At 32.8% G+C, this 19,523-nt stretch overlaps 1 protein-coding gene across 1 annotated transcript; it reads left to right on the top strand.

Annotated features, from left to right (window-relative positions):
* Positions 1–8,415: 8,415 nt before the first annotated feature.
* On the top strand, positions 8,416–9,713 carry LOC115696645 (embryo-specific protein ATS3B-like). Its single transcript, XM_061118587.1, has 3 exons — positions 8,416–8,460; positions 9,104–9,139; positions 9,247–9,713. The coding sequence occupies exons 1-3, from the start codon at positions 8,416–8,418 to the stop codon at positions 9,577–9,579; spliced, it is 414 nt and encodes a 137-aa protein (XP_060974570.1). The 3' UTR covers positions 9,580–9,713.
* The last annotated feature ends 9,810 nt before the right edge of the window (positions 9,714–19,523 follow it).

Here is a 19,523-nt window from a genome sequence, read left to right as displayed (position 1 = left end):
TTATCCTTAAAACACTTAGCTACCTATAAATGATATTTTAGTAAACAAATATATAAGTACAAAAATTAGATCTCAATCATTTATCTCTATTCAGCCAAGCTTGAAGGAAATCATCGTTTCAGTTCTAAATACTTATAGATGATACAGATTCCATATCTATGTTTAGCGCTCCCACTCAATTCAACTATCATGTTCCCAAGATGTAAGTATCCACCAGAACAAAAGTTAGCTTCTATAAACAACTTAAAGAACATAAATAATACAACTAAGTTGAACCTAACCATATAAAGATTAAGATCCATAGACCTAAGATCAACCATTGATATTGACTTAGAAAGATATAACGTTAAGTTTATCATATCTTATCCAAGATCAACATCGGTTGCTTCCAATGTATAATCCATACATTCGATAATGGTAAACTTCGCCAATGCCCTGAAAAGGGCATACCAGTTATCCAATGTGTAAGTATACCTTATCGCTGATTATCATGCCAGTCTAAATCTAGTGAATTGACAAATCATGGGAATTAAACTTTTGAACATATAATCATAATTATTTTCCACTTTGCTGATGACACAATAATCATGAACAATTATATACATATTTATATATATTCTGGACTTAATAGAACCTATACATTAAACATAATCATGAAATAAATCATGTGAACCATGCAACATAAAATGCGATTTCTGATCTTATAAATTAGTAAATCATATAATATTGAAATAGGTTTTATTTAGGGCACAAAACCCAACAAACTCCCACTTGCACTAATATAAAACAAAAAGAGCATTTCAAGTAATCTCAATACCTTGATATCCAAATCAAGTGTATTATGTAGTATTCTCTCTATTATAGGATCTGACAGGTTGTATTCAATACAAACTTTCTCCACAATTACATTTCCTTAATTATAAAATACCTGATATTGTAAAATTTCTCTCTATATGTCTACTCCTCTACGGATACTGGATTCTTTACTTTTTGATAACTTTTTCTGTGTTAGTCATGAAGTGACACTAGTGGTTAATAAATGGTTGGTACAATGACAAAAAATGTATAGAAATTTCCTCAGACTGTATAGAAATTGTTCTGTCTTTTCATGGTTTAATGATTTGCAGCGACATTATTCGCGATGTCATTTGATTTTGTTTTTTGAATAGAACAAATTGTAGTAGAAGTTTGTCTTTATGAGATGTTTCTAGACATGTTGCGATGCCATTTGGCAACATAAGTTCTAGATTGATAAGCTTTAGGACTTTTCGTTGTTTGTTGTTGTTTTCAAGATACATTGCGATATTATTTGCAACGTCTCACAATGTTTGTTGTTTGTTTTTATCAGTTTTACACATCATGAGCGACATATGACGATACGTTTTACGATTTCTGACGACATGTTTGATCAAAACATGTTATTGTGAGACATTGTTAATTATATCGCCAGATATTGCAAATTTCTATTGAACATCAAAGTTCCTTATTATTATCCTAATATTTGTTCTCATGACGTGGCATGCTTACGTGGACAAAATCAGTGCCACGTGGTAGTACATCTCAGCAAAAGCAAGGACAAGTCAGCACCCGAACAAACAAATACCCCGGCACTCAAACAGAAATTAAGTAACAGACCAGCTTCCACTTAGGAGCATGCCAACCCTATGGCTAGCCAACCTTGGGACTGTACCGTGGTCGGCCAGCTTGACCTCCATGTTGGGAATATTTTACCAGGATATATATTTACTAACAAGTATGTTGAATTAACATCATAAACATAAATTCTCTAAAATAATGAAATAAATACATAAGGGTTTAAGAAAACTTTACATTTATTGCAGCGGAATATAATGACTCCTTCCGTTCAAGATCTCTATAGCCCTTGATTCCTTTCTGTAGCAGATCATTATCAAGATCTGAACCTGGATCTCTTTCTCTCCTTCCATTCCTTTCTGTAGCAGATCATTATCAAGATCTGAACCTGGATCTCTTTCTCTCCTTCGGGTTTTGTTACCACCGTCTTACTCAATATGATTAAGTACTTGACGTGCTATGTGTGGGCACGCCACTCATTCACTCAGGGCTCGAATATGGTGAAGAGCAATGAAGGAGGTTGAAATCACTGAGGAAGGAACTCTCTCATCTAGGTTGGTTGAATAGTCAAATTTACAATAGTTGGATGAGTCAGAGTATCATGTTTCTTTTATAGCGTTTCAACTAGGGCTTAAGGTTGAATTATATGGATTAAAAAAATAAAACATTGGGCAAAAATACACTTAACCACTTTCTAGTTAGATTTTTGTCACTTTATTTCAACCACTTATTCCTCTTTTAAACAATACAATATTTTCCCAATTCAATCATATAAATGCCAAAACTACTTATTTAATAATTATATTTAATCACTCAATAAAGTTTTCATTTAGGTATTTTATAAATTGGACCATACAAAGTCTTTTAATTAACAAATTGACCCCAAAACCTCTTTTCTTCACAATTAAGCCTTTGTTAGTTAAAATTCATAAATAAGTCATAGTCTAATTTTAGAATTATAATTGATTAATTAAAATCAATTAACTGAGTCTGCAAGCAGTATTATCTCAACTAATGAGGGGACCATGGGCCTATATAACTGAGCTTTCAATAAGTTGATCTAGAATTCACCAAGTAAATTCTTAACTTATTATTTCCTCCTTGCGCCACTATAGATTTTGAATTGAATAGCACTCTCAGTTATATAGAACGCTCTATATGTACCACGATATAGATACATTATGATTATCCATTGTTGTAATCCTAATAGTCAAAGATCCTCTATAGATGATCTACACGTAATAGGGACAAATTTATCGCTCTACCCTTCGATATATTTTATCCTTAAAACACTTAGCTACCTATAAATGATATTTTAGTAAACTAATATAATTACTGAAATGAGATCTCAATCATTTATCTCTATTCAGCAAAGCTCGAAGGAAATCATCGTTTCACTTCTAAATACTTATAGAAGCTATAGTTTGCATATCTATGTTTAGCGCTCCCACTCAACTGAACTACCATATTCCCAAGATGTAAGTATCCACCAGAACCAAAAGTTAACTTTCACGAACAACTCAAAGAACATAAATAATACAACTAAGCTGAACCTACCCATATCAGGATTAAGATCCATAGACCTAAGAATAACTATTTATATTGACTTAGAAAGATATAACAGTAAGTTTATGATATCTTATTCAAGATCAATATCGGTCCCTTCCAATGTATACTCCATACATCCGATACTGGTAAACTTTGCAATTGCCCTGAAAAGGACATAACACTTATCCTAAGTATACCTTATCGCTGATTATCATGCTAGGCTAAATCTAGTAAACTTACAAATCATAGGAATTAAACTTTTGAACATAAAATCATGATTATATTCCATTGAGATGATGATAATATAATCATGAACAAATATATACATATTGATATATGTTATGGACTTAATAGAATTTATACATTAAACATAATCATGAAATAAATCATGTGAACCATGCAACATAAAATGCGATTTCTGTTCTTATTAATTAGTAAATCTGATTATATTGAAATGGGTTTTATTTAGGGCACATAACTCAACAAACTCCCACTTGCACTAATATATTAAAAAAAAGTGCATTTCAAATAATCTCAACACCTTGATATCTTAATCAAGCGTATTATTCAGTATTCTCTCTGTAATAGAATTTGACAGGTTGTATTCAACACAAACTTTCTCCACAATTACATTTCCTTAATCACAAAATACTTGATATTGTGAAATTCTTCTCTATATGTCTACTCCTCTAGGGATACTGGATTCTTTACTTTTTGGCAACTACTTCTATGCTAGTCAGGAAGTAACACTATTAGTTAATAAATTTTTTTTACAATGCCAAAAACTGTAAAGAACTTTCCTTAGACTGAATAAGTATCTTTCCTGCAACTTTAACATTCTGTCTCTCTAGTAGAGTTAGTGACTTCAGATAGGTTTTTACACTTCTCCAAAATCACTACTCCAACCATAGAGTAATCACCATCTCATCAGCAGACTTTCTTGGACTAAGGCAAGTCTAGAAACCTTATTTGGTGTAGTCTAAGAGTATTAAAATACCACCCTTATCAACTAACAATAGTTCCTCTTCTTGATCTTGAGATTTACTTGATTAACTTCCAATGTTCCTTTCTTGGATTAATATGATACCTTCTCATTACTCCCACTCAACACCAGGTGTCTGGTCTAATGCATACTAAAGCATATCTGAGACCTCTCACTATTGATCCTAAAGAATTCTTTCTTTGGACTTTATCTTTTTTGAAATATTTAAAACTTTTCCTTAGATAAATAAAATCTATATATAGAAGTCAAGAAGCTTCTATAGATGTAGCCATTAAAAAAATGCACCAGCATCTTACTTAAGTAAGTTGCTTGCACCAGAGTAAGTAAATTTATAGGCATACCATAGGCCATAGGTTTAGATAATCTTAAACCTACAATACTAAGAACTTGAAGTTTTGTTAAGTCCATTGAATAGACTTATTTTCAAAATTTCCTTTCTTGTCCTTGTAATAGAAAACTTTTGGTTACTCAATATGAATGGTTTAACTATAGTTCACTTGGCTTTGCTTCTTAGTTCCTTATTCTGACTATCTATTACTTGTTTAAACTAACTATGGATTTTCATCACAAGCATCTTCCAAGTCATAACAAGGTGAGTTCCTTAAAATCCTCCCACTACGACAAGGTACCATGACTTTCCGTCTAAGAACATAAGTTGTATTATTCTCTTTAGTTGTGTCAAGACAACAGAGGTAGTGGGACCATCTTATATAGAAGAAGATGATAAAACACTTTTGGAATCAAGAAAAAAAATTATGTCCTCTACTTTGCTACTTTGTTTTTCAAACTTAGTCATTTCCTTTGAAAAGTAGAATTTGTTGAAACAAACACTTTCTTATCTAATGACCATAGGATTGTCCACCCCTAATCACTTAGAATAGCTATCAAACATGCAAACCTTAGTTAATAGTTCTAACTTTTCTTAAGTTCACGATCAAAACATCCATGAAGCTAGTAATGTACACAACCATCCCATCATTCTGAAATTTTCTTATCACTAGGGTATATCCCGAGAAGGACTTAGGCAACTGCTAGTAACTAATCATAATCTTATACTATCATCAATATGCAAATCGAATTTCTAGGGAGGTAAGTTTGGATACAATTCGAAGTTCAACTTAATGATCTTTGAACTGCATATCTACCAAATATTTCTCCACTCCTATCAGTTCGCAAGATCTTTAACCGCTTACCTTAATGGTTTTTCACCATTGCTAAAAATTCATGAAATTTCTCAAACATTTCAAATTTCTTTGCATAAGATAAAATCTAGAGTAATCATTTTAAGAATATAATGGAAAACTCATATCCACCGCTAAATGTACATCCATATTTTCGAATATAGATGATCTTACTTTCAAGTGGATATTGGCATATTTACTCTTTGCACAGAATGATTTTGTCAAAACAAGTATGAACAAGATACAAATGACATAGATATATTAAACTATGGTTGTGATCTTTTGATGAAAAAGGCTTAGTTATAACAAAGAGTTCTTAGAATAGTCCAAGTGGATTCTAATTACAGAAAACTCAACTCATAAACCACACATAAACATACAGTTTGAATCCATTAACAGAAAATGGATATTAAAAACTTGTGAAAGTCAAACTGTATTGTATGTATTCTAAGAAACTGAAAAATAAAATTTCTATTCGGAATCTAAAATTTAAAGTCAAAGACTTAAATTTATATTAAATATACAATGAGTGATTATTCTCTCTTTGACCACCATTACTAATCTAACTCTAAGTCTAATTTGCCTAAAGTAAGCATATACAAGTAAGAGATTTCTAAGATCAAAGATTTATATCATTTTAGGATAGAATGTCAGGAATATAATCATATGCGCCATTCAATTTCATAAAGGAAAATAGAATGACATCACAAGCAGATGATTTGTAAACCATTGATCCAATGATATATTATTTAAGCAAATTCAAAATGAAAAAGCTAAGAGGAATAATTAAAGGATAATTTTGATTAAAATAAAGAATCCAACGATGTGCCATTTAGACGAGAGTCAAAGTTATTCTCATTTTAATAATCTCTTCATTGTTTCACATTGTAAACACTAGTCTAAGTTGTCATCTTTGGATGTACAACTAGATGTTGCATTTACAAATATTTATCTGCTGATATTTGTAACGCCCGTATTTTTTCACAAATTACTAATTTATTTTTAAGCGTTAAAATGCAAAAAAAAACTGTAATGTCGCTTTTATTTAATTATAAACATAAAATATTTCATATTGGAGCTCAGTTTGGACTTAAAAGACATAATAATTAATAAATAAAAATAATTGCGACATTAATAACACTTAATAACATAAATGAAGTGTACCCTAGACCACCCTCAGTTATATGGTCCTCAGCGAGTACACACACAAGCCTCCAAGGTCTCACTTGCCATCGACTTTCTAAGTTTTACAGCTTTAATCTACACATGGTAAGTTTGATAAGGGTGAGCTACTAAACTCATTAAAGAAATGCTTGTCACATAGTCACATAAAATAAAAGAAAACATATAACTAGACCTTAAATGGACATATTTAGACAAATAGCAATATATATAAGCTTAATCTAGTAACTAATCACCAGTTTCTAAGCTAAGTCACATATTAATGGTTACGCTCGAGTTCGACTTTGGCAAATAAACCCGAACTGTTAGACTAAATGGCAGAGGGCTGGGTTCAGTAAAATCGTACCCACTACTAGATGGCCCCCTATCTACCATATAGACCCAACAATCAAGTATTTAACCATTATCTTCTCAGTCAAACCACGTCAGATAATCTACAATAAATCTAAATTAAACAATATTTAACTATTACACATTATTTAAATAGCATATCATAATTATGTCATAATGATATCAAACATATTATAATCATATCATAACCATATCATAATTATATCATAACAACATAATAACCATATCGTAACTATATCATAATCATATCATATTCATATCCTAATCATATTATAATCATATCATAACTATTTTATTATTTACATAATGCAAATCCATTGTATCGTTTATTATCGATACAACATAACTAGTTTAAATAATGCGAATTCATTATACCGTTCATTATCCAAACAACATAACTAGTTTAAATAATGCGAAGCCATTGTACCGACCATTATTCAAACTACTTATATATATTTATAGTTTAAATAATGTGAATCCCTGGTACTGTCCATTATAAAAACCACATATTCATATCTATTGTTTGAATAATGTTAACCTATTGTACTGTTCATTATTTGAACAACATAATATAATAATGAACAAATAAAAATAGGATTTGAACATCATTTCATACAGAAAAGGTAAAGGTTTCTACTTAATTTCATTAACTCAAATAAGGAGTCCTAGCCTTGATTACAATGAGAGCGATGATCCTTGAGAAATTATTGTCTTACGGAAAATTTAAATTTCATACTTATTAATTAAGATTTATAATAAGGGTATATATGTATTACATATATATATATATATGAAACTTTAACCTTGAATCTACAAACTCAAAATTATAAAATGATATCTTGGTTTATAAAGAAAACTAGAAGAGCACTAAAACTTGATGTGGAGATGGTGGTAGTGACGTCGATATTTTGAAAGATTTATATATATATATATACTAGCAAAAAGCTACGTGCGAGGCACGTATACTAAATTTTATGCTAGGTTTTTTTATGTTATTTGAAAGTGATACGATTAAAAATTAAAGAAAAAATATTGTTAGTTATTAGGTGAGATTATTATTATGTGTATCTAAATATTATAGTTTATAATGTTGTCAATTAAAAGTGAATACCGAATTCAATATATTAGTGTTTAAGAAAGCTTAATGATTTAAATATGTTCTTAAGTTAATCCAAAAATAAACTAAAAATTAATGTTCCAATACTTAAAGAAACATTACTTAAATGGGTGTAAGATAAAAAGAAAATTAAAAATCAATAGTGTAATTTTTGTATTTTGCACTTTTCATTCTAGCCGGGTCCGCATATATCTGGATTATCCATGTTTTTCTTTGATAAATTGAATATGGTAGTGTCGACAAAGCGACGGTGTTCCTGCAAACAGTGATGTATTTTCATTTAAGATGATTAGACATGGTGTGCATAATTTGTTTAATTAAAAAATCAACTTATAAAAGGCATGTAAAACTATTTTATCTTTTTTAAAAACTACACCTCTGCAGTATATTTCATTAGTTTGGCAGCAGTACACGAAAATATTTTAATAAATAATGTTATTATGGACAATGTTGTAACTTTTTCTTCAAAGTACGTACGGAAATCAGTTATTTGAAAAGCTTTTAATAAATAATGTTATTATGGACAATGTTGTAACACTATATGTATCGTACAAATGCTCCAATATATGCACATAATATATGTTAGTTTTAATATACAATCTGAGCATTATAGAATCATAAAATATAATCAATATCTTATAAATTATAATAATGCTGATCATCAATTAATATCGAAGATCAATAATCCAATTTTAAATCATTAAACAATGACTAAATATATAAAGAAATATATAGAGAATATATAAAGAATCACGTAAAGAAAAATTAGTTAAAATATAATGAAAGTGAATTGAGAAGTAGATTTGCCTTAATTTTATTGGGCTAGAAGGGAACTAATTAAGCTTAAAATTTCACATTAATAAAAAAAAACAAAAATTATAGAGATACATATAAAAAAAATTGATTAACAATTAATTAATTATAAAACACAATATATACTGAATCAATACGTACGTATATCCTCTCGCTTAATTTGGTTGATGAAGAAATTGTAAGGTTAATGAAAAAAGAAAAGAGTGATACGAGAGAGATAAGTACCGTAGCAATATATGGTTATCCTAGTGATATTATTGAATGTATACCATCTTCAATAATAACTACAAGCTGTTCCTCAGCTAAATATACAAGGGACGTATTGCATTTGGGGATGCCTATGGTAATCAGGTTCGTCTTTTTCTTTCTCATTTTTTAATTGCTTTATTTATTTATTTATTTTGTATAATATTTATGATGAATAATAAATTAATAATGATGTTTTTGAAATTGGTCAGATTTATGCAGCTAGATTAGACGACCCAGCAACAAAAACATTCAAGAGGTGTTCTTCTGATTCATTTCAAGTGAACGGTGTACCATGTGCGTACCAAATATGTTATGTATATTTGTACAGAACTGGTCCAGATGGATGGAAGCCCGAGAGTTTGAAGATCTATGGCTATAATTCAAAGGTTGTTATGTTTTACTACAACACCTTTATACCAAGTGATACTTGGTTTGGTTTCAATTATTGTTCATCTTCTTCTTCACATCCTCAACCTCTTACTCTTCTTTCCTTATTTGTTATTATAGCTATCTCTTTTCTATTTTCTAATGACTTCTATTAATTATAGTAACTTATTTTTCTATTTGCATTAATATATTACCCACACATACTATAGATATCATTATGTATACGGCTACTTTAGAAAACTTGTTTGTTTTCCATCTTAGAATATAGTGAATTTCCTTTATAGTGTGATATGTATTTGTTTGTTTAACTTGGTTGTTGTTTGTTTTTCTAATATATATATATATATAAAAAAAAATATATATATATATAACTTTATATGAAAACTCTAAGCTCTATAATGATATCTTAACTCATATTTCTTTTCCAAAATTAATCACCAAACATGAAAATAAATGTAATTTCCGGTAAATGGATTCTGGAATCTAAATACTTAGAAGTCCATTAATGATTTTTCTTCCAAGTGAAAAAATGTATGTCAAATGTAATTTATAAGTAAACAAAAGTATGGAGCAACTGGGAATTGCGGAAAATATACGTTGTGCAATTTCTACCGTTTGGGTTAATTCTATCATAGATTGAGAAATGTGAAACTTAAGTTATGGGATCAGGAGTTGAATGTTTCTGAAAGATCAATTTAACTGCTGGGTCAGTTGGTCACTACATATATAGAGCCAGGCTGGTTTCGTTGTTGTTTTACTACTATAGCTGAAGATGGTATTTCTATAGTTATGGACCGTATCCCAACAATTACTTAATACATTGCAACAAAATAAGAAGAACAATAAAATTCTAAATCTATTCTCTGGCGGAGCAGAGGCACCAACCTGGGCGAGATAAAGAAGAAAATAACCAGCAAAATAGTTCGACAACACAAGTGTATGGTATTCCCTCTGCCTCTGTAGCTCACCGAATCTTATCCTTAGTTTCAAATGTCGATCTGGCTGTTGAACTACGTCAACTCGATCCACATCGTGAAAACCACATTATATAATAAATATCTATTTGAATATTATATAATCAAAACTTACTTGTTTGTTTTATTTTTATTTTATTATTTTATTATATATACATAATATTTTATTATTTTATTAAATATAAATAAAAAGTCTCATAAACTAAGAATTCAGTTATATAGGCACACTTTATATAGAATAGATATATGAAAGGAGGATTATTTTGTTTGGTGATACTGATACAAATGTATAGGAGAGGACAATGGTGGTGATATGAATATTGTGGCTAAGATAGTGTACGTATTATCAAAGGAGATGAAAACATGAAATATAATTGGAGATATCACTAATCTGACAATTGTCAGGAGGTTCTTTACCTTAAGGGTGAACCACTAATGATCCTAAACTCATCTATTTATAGGCCAAAGTTCAACTGAACCTCACCCTTTGACCTTTCAAAATCCTATAACCTCCTTCATTTATTCTCTCCACGATTTTATTTTATATTTTTAAATTGTTTAAAACTCATAAAAACTCTACTCTAACTAGCTTGGTTGGCCACCTGTAATTGCTTTTCCACAAACACATGTTTATAAATTCAAATCTAAATTTGAAAAGATGCTGAATTTAAAAGAATATAAGATTTAAGCTATTACATTCACCTTACAACTTTGATAACATAGTTTAGGCAATTAATTGATTTCCTTAAAAAGTGAACCAATATTTCTATCATTTAATCTCTACTTTGTTGATTGTTGAGAATTTTGAATTTCTTGCTTCTAGATAGTTCCATGCACTCCTACACGTATGAAAGGTTCCTATTGAACTTCATTGATATAAAGATTGAGTATTTGTTGTTGACTAATGGGAGCATAACCCTCCATAGCTCCCACGTATACCAAGCCTTACCTTTCCACATTACTATAACTAAGCCACTAACTTCACTATTTTCATGTTAGCTTCTTATATGACTTGGTATACCCCTAGTACCTTTATTGCTTCTCTTTATTTGAATCAAATAACGCTCTATAATTTTACATATCTAATACATCCAAGCTTACTCTAACATTAAGTATCATTTATATTATATTATATTACTCCATCCTAATAATAATTAAAAATAAATAATTATCTCGTAATAATAATAACATTCATATTTTCTCCTAAACCAAATTGTAAAATGAATTATGCCCAAATCCCACAATAATATTTGAAAATCTAATTTATCAAAATTAGATAATTTTCATAACTTAAGAAAATACAATAAAAATAATATATTCTAAGCAATCAACTAATTTCACATCAATATTACTAAAACTAAGTACTATAAAATAATAGTCAATATTTTAGTTATTAGTACTAACAAATATGTTGAATTAAAATCTCAAATATTAATTCTCTAAAACAATGAAATAAACACATAAGGGTTTGAGAAAACCTTACATTGATTGCAGCGCAATATAATGACTCCTTCCGTTCAAGATCTCTAGCCCTTAATTCCTTTCTATAGCAGAGCATTATCAAGATTTAAACTTGGATTTCTTTCTCTCCTTCGGGCTTGGTTACCACCGTCTTACTCACAAGGATTGAGTATTTGACTTGCTATGTGTGGGCACGGCACTCATTCACTCAAGGTACGAATATGGTGAAAAATAATGAAGGAGGCTGAAATCACCAAGGAAGGAACTCTCTCATCTAGGCTGGTTGAATAGTCAAGTTTGCAATAGTTGGATGAGTGAGAGTATCATGTTCCTTTCATAGTGTTTCAACTAGGCCTTATGGTTGAATTATATGGATTAAAAAAGAATAAAATATTGGGTAAAAATACAGTTATGGTCGTACACTAAAGTGAACCAATTTCTACTTAGATTTTTGCCACTTTATTACAACCACTTATTTCTATTTTCAATAATACCATATTTTTCCAATTCAATCCTATAAATGCAAAAACTATTTATTTAATAATTATAATTAATTACTAAATAAAGTTGTCATTTATGTAATTTATTAATTAGACCATACAAAGTCTCTTAATTAAAAAATTGACCCCAATTAAAACCTATTTTCTTCACAATTAAGCCCTTGTTAGTGAAAATTCATAAATAAGACATAGTCTAATTTTAGAATTATAATTTATTAATTAAAATCAATTAACTGAGTCTACAAGCAGTTTTATCACAACAAGTGAGGGGACCGTGGGCCTATATAACTGAGCTTTCAATAAGTAGATCTAGAATTCACCAAGTGAATTCTCAACTTATTAATTTCGTCTTGCGCCACTATAGATTTAGAATTGAATAGCACTCTCAGTTATATAGAATGATCTATATGTACCACGATATAGATACGTTATGATTATCCATTGTTACAATCCTAATAGTTAAAGATCCTCTATAGATGATCTATATTAAATAGGATAAATTTACTGTTCTACCCTTCAATGTATTTTATCCTTAAAATACTTAGCTATCTATAAATGATATTTCGGTAAATTAATATAATTACTGAAATGAGATCTCAATCATTTATCTCTATTCAGCCAAGCTCGAAGGAAATCATCGTTTCACTTCTAAATACTTGTAGAAGCTTTAGATTCCATTTCTATGTTTAGTGCTCCCACTTAATTGAACTATTATTGTAACACCCTAACTAGCATAGGCGTATTACGTGATTTTTAAACATGATGTGCAGCTCGTTGCTAATCAACGAGGTTTATGGAAAACGTGATTAATTAAAATTTTTGCTTTTTAATTAAACTTGTAAAATATTTATACAAAAGACTCGGGATCCCGATTACAAAATCATTTACAAAAGTTTACTGTTTAGACAAAATATTTGTCGCCTAGCGACTAGTTACAAAAATAGCCTCGCTGTCCCAATGATCGTACGCTCCAGGCCTAACCGCCCCGACATGTACAATCTTCATAGGCTCGTTCACGGTCCATCAGATCTAGCCTTGCCTTTACCTACACATAAACATAGCACTGTGAGTCGACAGACTCAGTAAGAAAAGCATAATAATACTCATACATAAATCCCGGTCATGATCAGACGCCAATACCCCTGATCATAACCCTAACTGCCTTGTCCAACACGATACCGAGTCCCCCTAACTGCCGTGTCCAACACGATACTGAGTTCTGAAGGTTCATAGGGACGGTACTATTGACAAGTAACAGCCTGATCGGTCGAACCGGTCATACTCATTCTTGGTCATACTCCAACTGTCCGACGTGTTACGATATCGGCTGATCGGTCGAACCGGTCATACTCCGGCTGCTGGTCATACTCCAGCCTGTACCGACGTGATACAGTGTCAGCCTAATCGGTCGAACCGGTCATACTCCGGCTGCTGGTCATACTCCAGCCTGTACAGACGTGACACAGTTGGATGGTTCGAAGCCAACATACTTATCTAATGTAATCTAACAGGCTTCCTACGTGCACGCTAAACATGTAATCTACATATGCATACTGTTATACTAATCTTACTTGGATTCTGAATTCAGGTGTGCCGGTCAACCTGACTGGAACTATCTGCGCGGCGGATTACAGGCTCCTAACCATAAAAATCACAACACTATAAGTGTTACACTAAATCACTTCCCGGGGACTTAAACTAGAAACTAAAAATTACCCTATCGATAAAAAGCATGGCAATACCCCAAATAACATAAAAACGAGGAAAACTAGGGTTTCTGAATTTTCCCCAACCAGTAGACCGGTTGCCCAAACGGAATTCCGGTTCTGGGAATTTTTGAAACCCATCCGGAATTCCGGATGCACAACCGGAATTCCGGTTCCTCGCAGGCAGAACTTCAAAATTTCATAACTCATTCAAATCAACTCCAAATCATACAAAACCTTCCAGACCTGTTCTATATATCCCCTAGAACATTTCTAAAGCATCAAATTCACCCAAAATGCACATAAACAATAAGTGCCATTAAAGCCCAAGCTTTGAGTTCCAAAACTCAAACTTGGTTAATATCCACTAACATGCATCCAAACCATGATTCAAACTCATATTCAAGCATATAAAAACTGCAGAAACTAAAACCTAACTCATGCAACAACTACAGCAACAATTCACACAAATTCACTTTGAAAACTCAAGCTTTTTAACAAGAAATCTATCCAACTAGAGCAAGAATAACTAGCATGCAATTCAACCTAATTAAACATACTTAAATCAACATTTTAAACATGGAAACAACAACAACAATTAACAGTAGCAACATCATCAAAATCAACCATGCATTACTCATCTTTTCCATCAAAATTTCAAGAAAAACTTAAAAGGGAAGCTAGAGAAAACATACCAACAACAAGAGGTTAAAATCTATCCAAAAACCAGCTTGAAATTCAAGAGGAAATCCTCTTTTCCTTGCTGCTCAAATGGCCGAATAGAGAGAGGAAAAGAGAGAGCTTTTCTCTTTTGAAATTTTGTAATTTTTTCTAAGTTTTGTAAAATGAAAGAAATGCCACCTAACCCACTTATTTCAGCCAACATAAAGTATTATTAAACACATAAAATCCAATTAATAAGTCACAAAAAGACAAACTAACAATGGGGCAAAATAACCATTTTGCCCCTTCACCCTAAAATCACATAAATAACACTAAAAGGGTATTTTTGGGAAATTCTAAATTCCCGGCCATTCCCAACATTCCCAATGTCTAATAAACCGTCCCAAACTACTAACATACTAAGTTGTGATTTTACTGAGCCAAACACCGAGTTCCAAAATACCGGGCACCGGAAATGCAAAATTATGAAAACTACTAAATGACATAAAAAATGCATCTGTGAATTCAAAAATAACAGTATAAATAATTATTTAAATAGCTATAAATAATTTCATAATTAATCATGATTAACTGCTAATTTCCAAATTAAACTAAGCGTTCTTTACAACTATTCCCCCCTTAAAAGGATTTCGCCCCGAAATCTAACCTGAATAACTCTGGATATTGAGTTCTCATATCTGACTCTAGCTCCCAGGTGGCTTCCTCCACCTTGTTGTTTCTCCAGAGAACTTTGACCAATGCTATGGTCTTATTCCGAAGGACTTTATCCTTTCTATCCAGGATCTGCACTGGCTGTTCTTCGTAAGACATATCTGGCTGCAATTCTAGGCTCTCATAACTGAGTATGTGAGAGGGATCTGAAACGTATTTTTTCAACATCGAGACATGGAATACGTTGTGAACTGCTGATAAAGCTGGAGGCAATGCTAACCGGTATGCCACTTGACCTATCTTCTCGAGAATCTCGAAAGGTCCTGTAAATCTAGGGCATAACTTGCCTCTTTTCCCGAAACGTATGATCCCCTTCATTGGAGACACTCGTAAAAACACATGGTCCACTACTTGGAACTCAGCATCTCTGCATTTCGGATCTGCGTAACTTTTCTGTCTACTCTGTGAGGCAAGCATTCTAGCTTTTATCTTTTCTATTGCCTCATTGGTCCACTGCACTGACTCTGGACCTAAGTACTTCTCTCCCCTGTCTCATCCCAATGGATGGGAGATCTACACTTCCTACCGTATAACAGTTCATAGGGAGCCATCCCTATCGTACTCTGATAACTGTTGTTGTAAGAAAATTCTATCAACGGTAGATATTTATTCCAAGAGCCTTCAAAATCCATAACGCAGGCTCGTAACATGTCCTCCAATATCTGAATTGTCCTTTCGGACTGACCATCTGTCTGAGGATGGAATGCTGTACTAAATTTCAGTTTTGTACCCATTGCTCGTTGCAAACTCTGTCAAAACTTGGAGGTGAACTTCGGATCCCTATCCGAAACTATAGACTTCGGTACCCCGTGAAGTCTTACAATCTCTCTGACATACAATTCTGCCAACTGATCCATTGTAAATGTTGTTCTAACAGGTAGAAAATGAGCAGATTTCGTGAATCGATCCACCACTACCCAGATGGAATCAAACAAACCCGTGGTTCTAGGTAACCCGACCACGAAATCCATCGTGATATCTTCCCGCTTCCATTCAGGTAGGGTTAGAGGCTGCAACAACCCTGCTGGTCTTTGATGTTCAACCTTAATCTGCTGACAAGTGAGGCATCTGGATATGAATTCTACCAAATTCTTCTTCATACCGCTCCACCAAAAGTACGGTTTAAGATCTTGGTACATTTTAGTGGTGCCGGGATGCAGAGAATACGGGGTAGAATGAGCCTCCTCAAAGATCTCATTCCTGAGTTCCACACTATTCGGAACACAAACCCTAGCTTTATACAGAAGCATCCCGTTGTGTGACACTGAAAAGTCCCTGGCTTGACCAGCCAAAACCTCATCTCTGATCTTCATTAACTCTGGATCTGTCATCTGAGAGGCTTTAATTCTTTCCAATAGATCAGATTGCAGCGTTAAGTTGTGAAGCTGACCTACCACAAACTCAATGCTGGATCTAACCATATCCTCTGCTAGCTGAGGCGAGATCTAAACTATACTAGTTACTTAATCGGGACCCTTTCTGCTCAGGGCATCGGCCACCACATTGGCCTTCCCAGGGTGATAGAGAATCTCACAGTCGTAATCTTTCACTAATTCCAACCAACGTCTCTGTCTCACGTTCAAATTTTTCTGAGTAAAGAAATACTTGAGACTTTTATGGTCGGTATAGATTTCACACCTTTCTCCGTAAAGGTAATGCCGCCAAATCTTCAATGCAAAAACCACCGCGGCCAACTCTAGATCATGAGTCGGGTATCGCTGTTTGTAATCCTTTAACTGACGGGAGGCATAAGCGATGACCCGATCGGCTTGCATCAACACACACCCTAGACCCTGTCTGGATGCATCGCAATAAACAACAAATTTCTCGTTGTCTGAAGGCAAAGCTAGCACTGGAGCGGTAACCAACCTTTGCTTCAGCTCCTGAAAACTAGCTTCACACTTGTCTGACCAGACAAACCGCTGATTCTTCTTTGTGAGTTCAGTTAGGGGCATTGAAATTTTTGAAAACCCTTCCACGAACCTACGGTAGTACCCAGCTAAACCCAAGAAGCTTCTAATCTCTGTCACTGTCTTCGGTCTCGGCCAATCCCTGACGGATTCGATCTTCGCGGGATCCACCTTGATCCCATCTTTGCTCACAATGTGCCCTAGGAAGGGCACCTGAGATAGCCAAAATTCGCATTTCTTGAACTTGGCATAAAGCTCCCGAAGCCGTTGCAGTACCATCTGGAGATGTAATTCATGCTCCTCTTCTGATTAAGAGTACACGAGGATGTCGTCGATAAATACAATCACACAGATATCGAGGAAATCCTTGAATACTCTATTCATCAAATCCATGAATGCTGCAGGAGCATTGGTTAGTCCGAACGACATAACCAGGAATTCATAATGTCCATACCTAGTGCGGAGAGCCGTCTTCGGAATGTCCTCCTCTCGGATTCTCAACTGATGATAACCCGAACGGAGATCAATCTTAGAAAAGACTGTCTTCCCTTGAAGCTGATCGAACAAATCATCGATCCTAGGTAATGGATATTTATTCTTCACTGTCAGCTTGTTCAACTCTCTGTAATTGATACACATCCTCATAGTTCCATCTTTCTTCTTGACGAATAAAACCGGGGCTCCCCAGGGTGACACACTAGGCCGGATATGTTGGGTTTTATGCCCTAAATAAAACTCATTTCATATAATCAGATTTACTTATTAATAAAGATCAGAAATAACATTTTTATGTTGCATGGTTCACATGATTTATTTCATGATTATATGTATATAATGTATGAATTCATTTTAAGTCCAGAACATATGAGTTGGTTAAAGATTATAGTGTTGTCAGCACAGTGGAATATAATCTTTATTGTATGTTAAAAAGTTGATTCCCTGATTTGTCAGAATACTGGATTTAGACTGACATGGTATAATCAGCGATAGGTATTCTTACACCTTGGAAAAGTGTTATGTCCTTTCCAGGACATTGGCAAAGTTTACCAGTATCGGATGTATGGAGTATACATTGGAATGGACCGATATTGAACTTTGAATTAGATTTTGAAACTTACCGTAAATATCTATTCAATTCAATATCACTTGTTGATCCTAGATCACATGATCGAAATCCTGATATGGTTAGGCTCAATTTCAAGAGTATTATTCGTGTTCTTTGATTTGTTAGTTAAGCCTACTTTTGGGTCAGGGTGATACTTACATTTTGGGAACACGGTAATACAATTGAGTGGGGGAGCGCTAACATAAATATGGAATCTATAGCTTCTATTTAGCAAATAGAAGTAAAGGATGATTTCCTTCGAGCTTAACCAAACGAAGATAAATGGTGGAGATCTCATTTCACTTAGGTGAAATATCATTTATACAGGGTTAAGTGTTTTAAGGATAAAATACACTGTAGGGTGTTACGGTAATTTAATCCTGTACAGTGTAAATCATCTATATAGAGGATCATTGATCACATTAGGGTTATAACAATGGATAACTAATGACGTGTCTATATCGTGGAACATATAGAGCGTTTCTATATGACTGAGAGTGCAATTCCAAGTTCTAAGTGTGGATTCAATGAGGAATTAATAAGTTAGGGAATTTACTTGGTAAATTCGGTTCGACTTATTGGAAGCTCGGTTATATAGACCCATGGTCCCCATACTAGTTGAGGCCATACTGCTTGTAAGACTCAGTTAATTGATTTTAATTAATCAATTATAATTCTAAAAGTTAGACTATGTCTACTTTATGAATTCTCACAGTTTAAGGATGAAATCGTAAAGAAAAGGGTTTCTAGGTTTAATTATTAATTAAGAGACTTTGTATGTGTAATTAATAATTATTTAAATGACAATATTATTTAATAATCTATTTTAGTTATTAAATAATTAGTTTTGGCATTTAAATGATTAGAATTGAAAAAATGGCATTTTTGGAGAAATTGAAATAAAATTGGGAAAACTGCAAAATCTAAGTGAGGCCCATATCACCCTATGGCCGGCACCTCTTTGTGTGTTTCCCAATTATTATTTTCAATTTTAGTTGCCATGTAATTGCTAATCAAAGCCTAGCAAAAATAGGAAAGTGGTTGATCA

Source organism: Cannabis sativa, chromosome 7, assembly GCF_029168945.1.
Source record: "Cannabis sativa cultivar Pink pepper isolate KNU-18-1 chromosome 7, ASM2916894v1, whole genome shotgun sequence".
NCBI lineage: Eukaryota > Viridiplantae > Streptophyta > Magnoliopsida > Rosales > Cannabaceae > Cannabis > Cannabis sativa.
This window is presented reverse-complemented; position numbering and strand designations above follow the sequence as displayed.

Excerpts from the sequence above, each read along its gene's own strand:
- LOC115696645 (XM_061118587.1), top strand. The coding sequence starts at position 8,416 with ATGGACAATGTTGTAACTTTTTCTTCAAAGTACGTACGGAAATCA. Across the intron at positions 8,461-9,103 it reads CAAAGTACGTACGGAAATCA|GGACGTATTGCATTTGGGGA; the intron begins GTTATTTGAAAA and ends TAAATATACAAG. Across the intron at positions 9,140-9,246 it reads GGGATGCCTATGGTAATCAG|ATTTATGCAGCTAGATTAGA; the intron begins GTTCGTCTTTTT and ends GAAATTGGTCAG.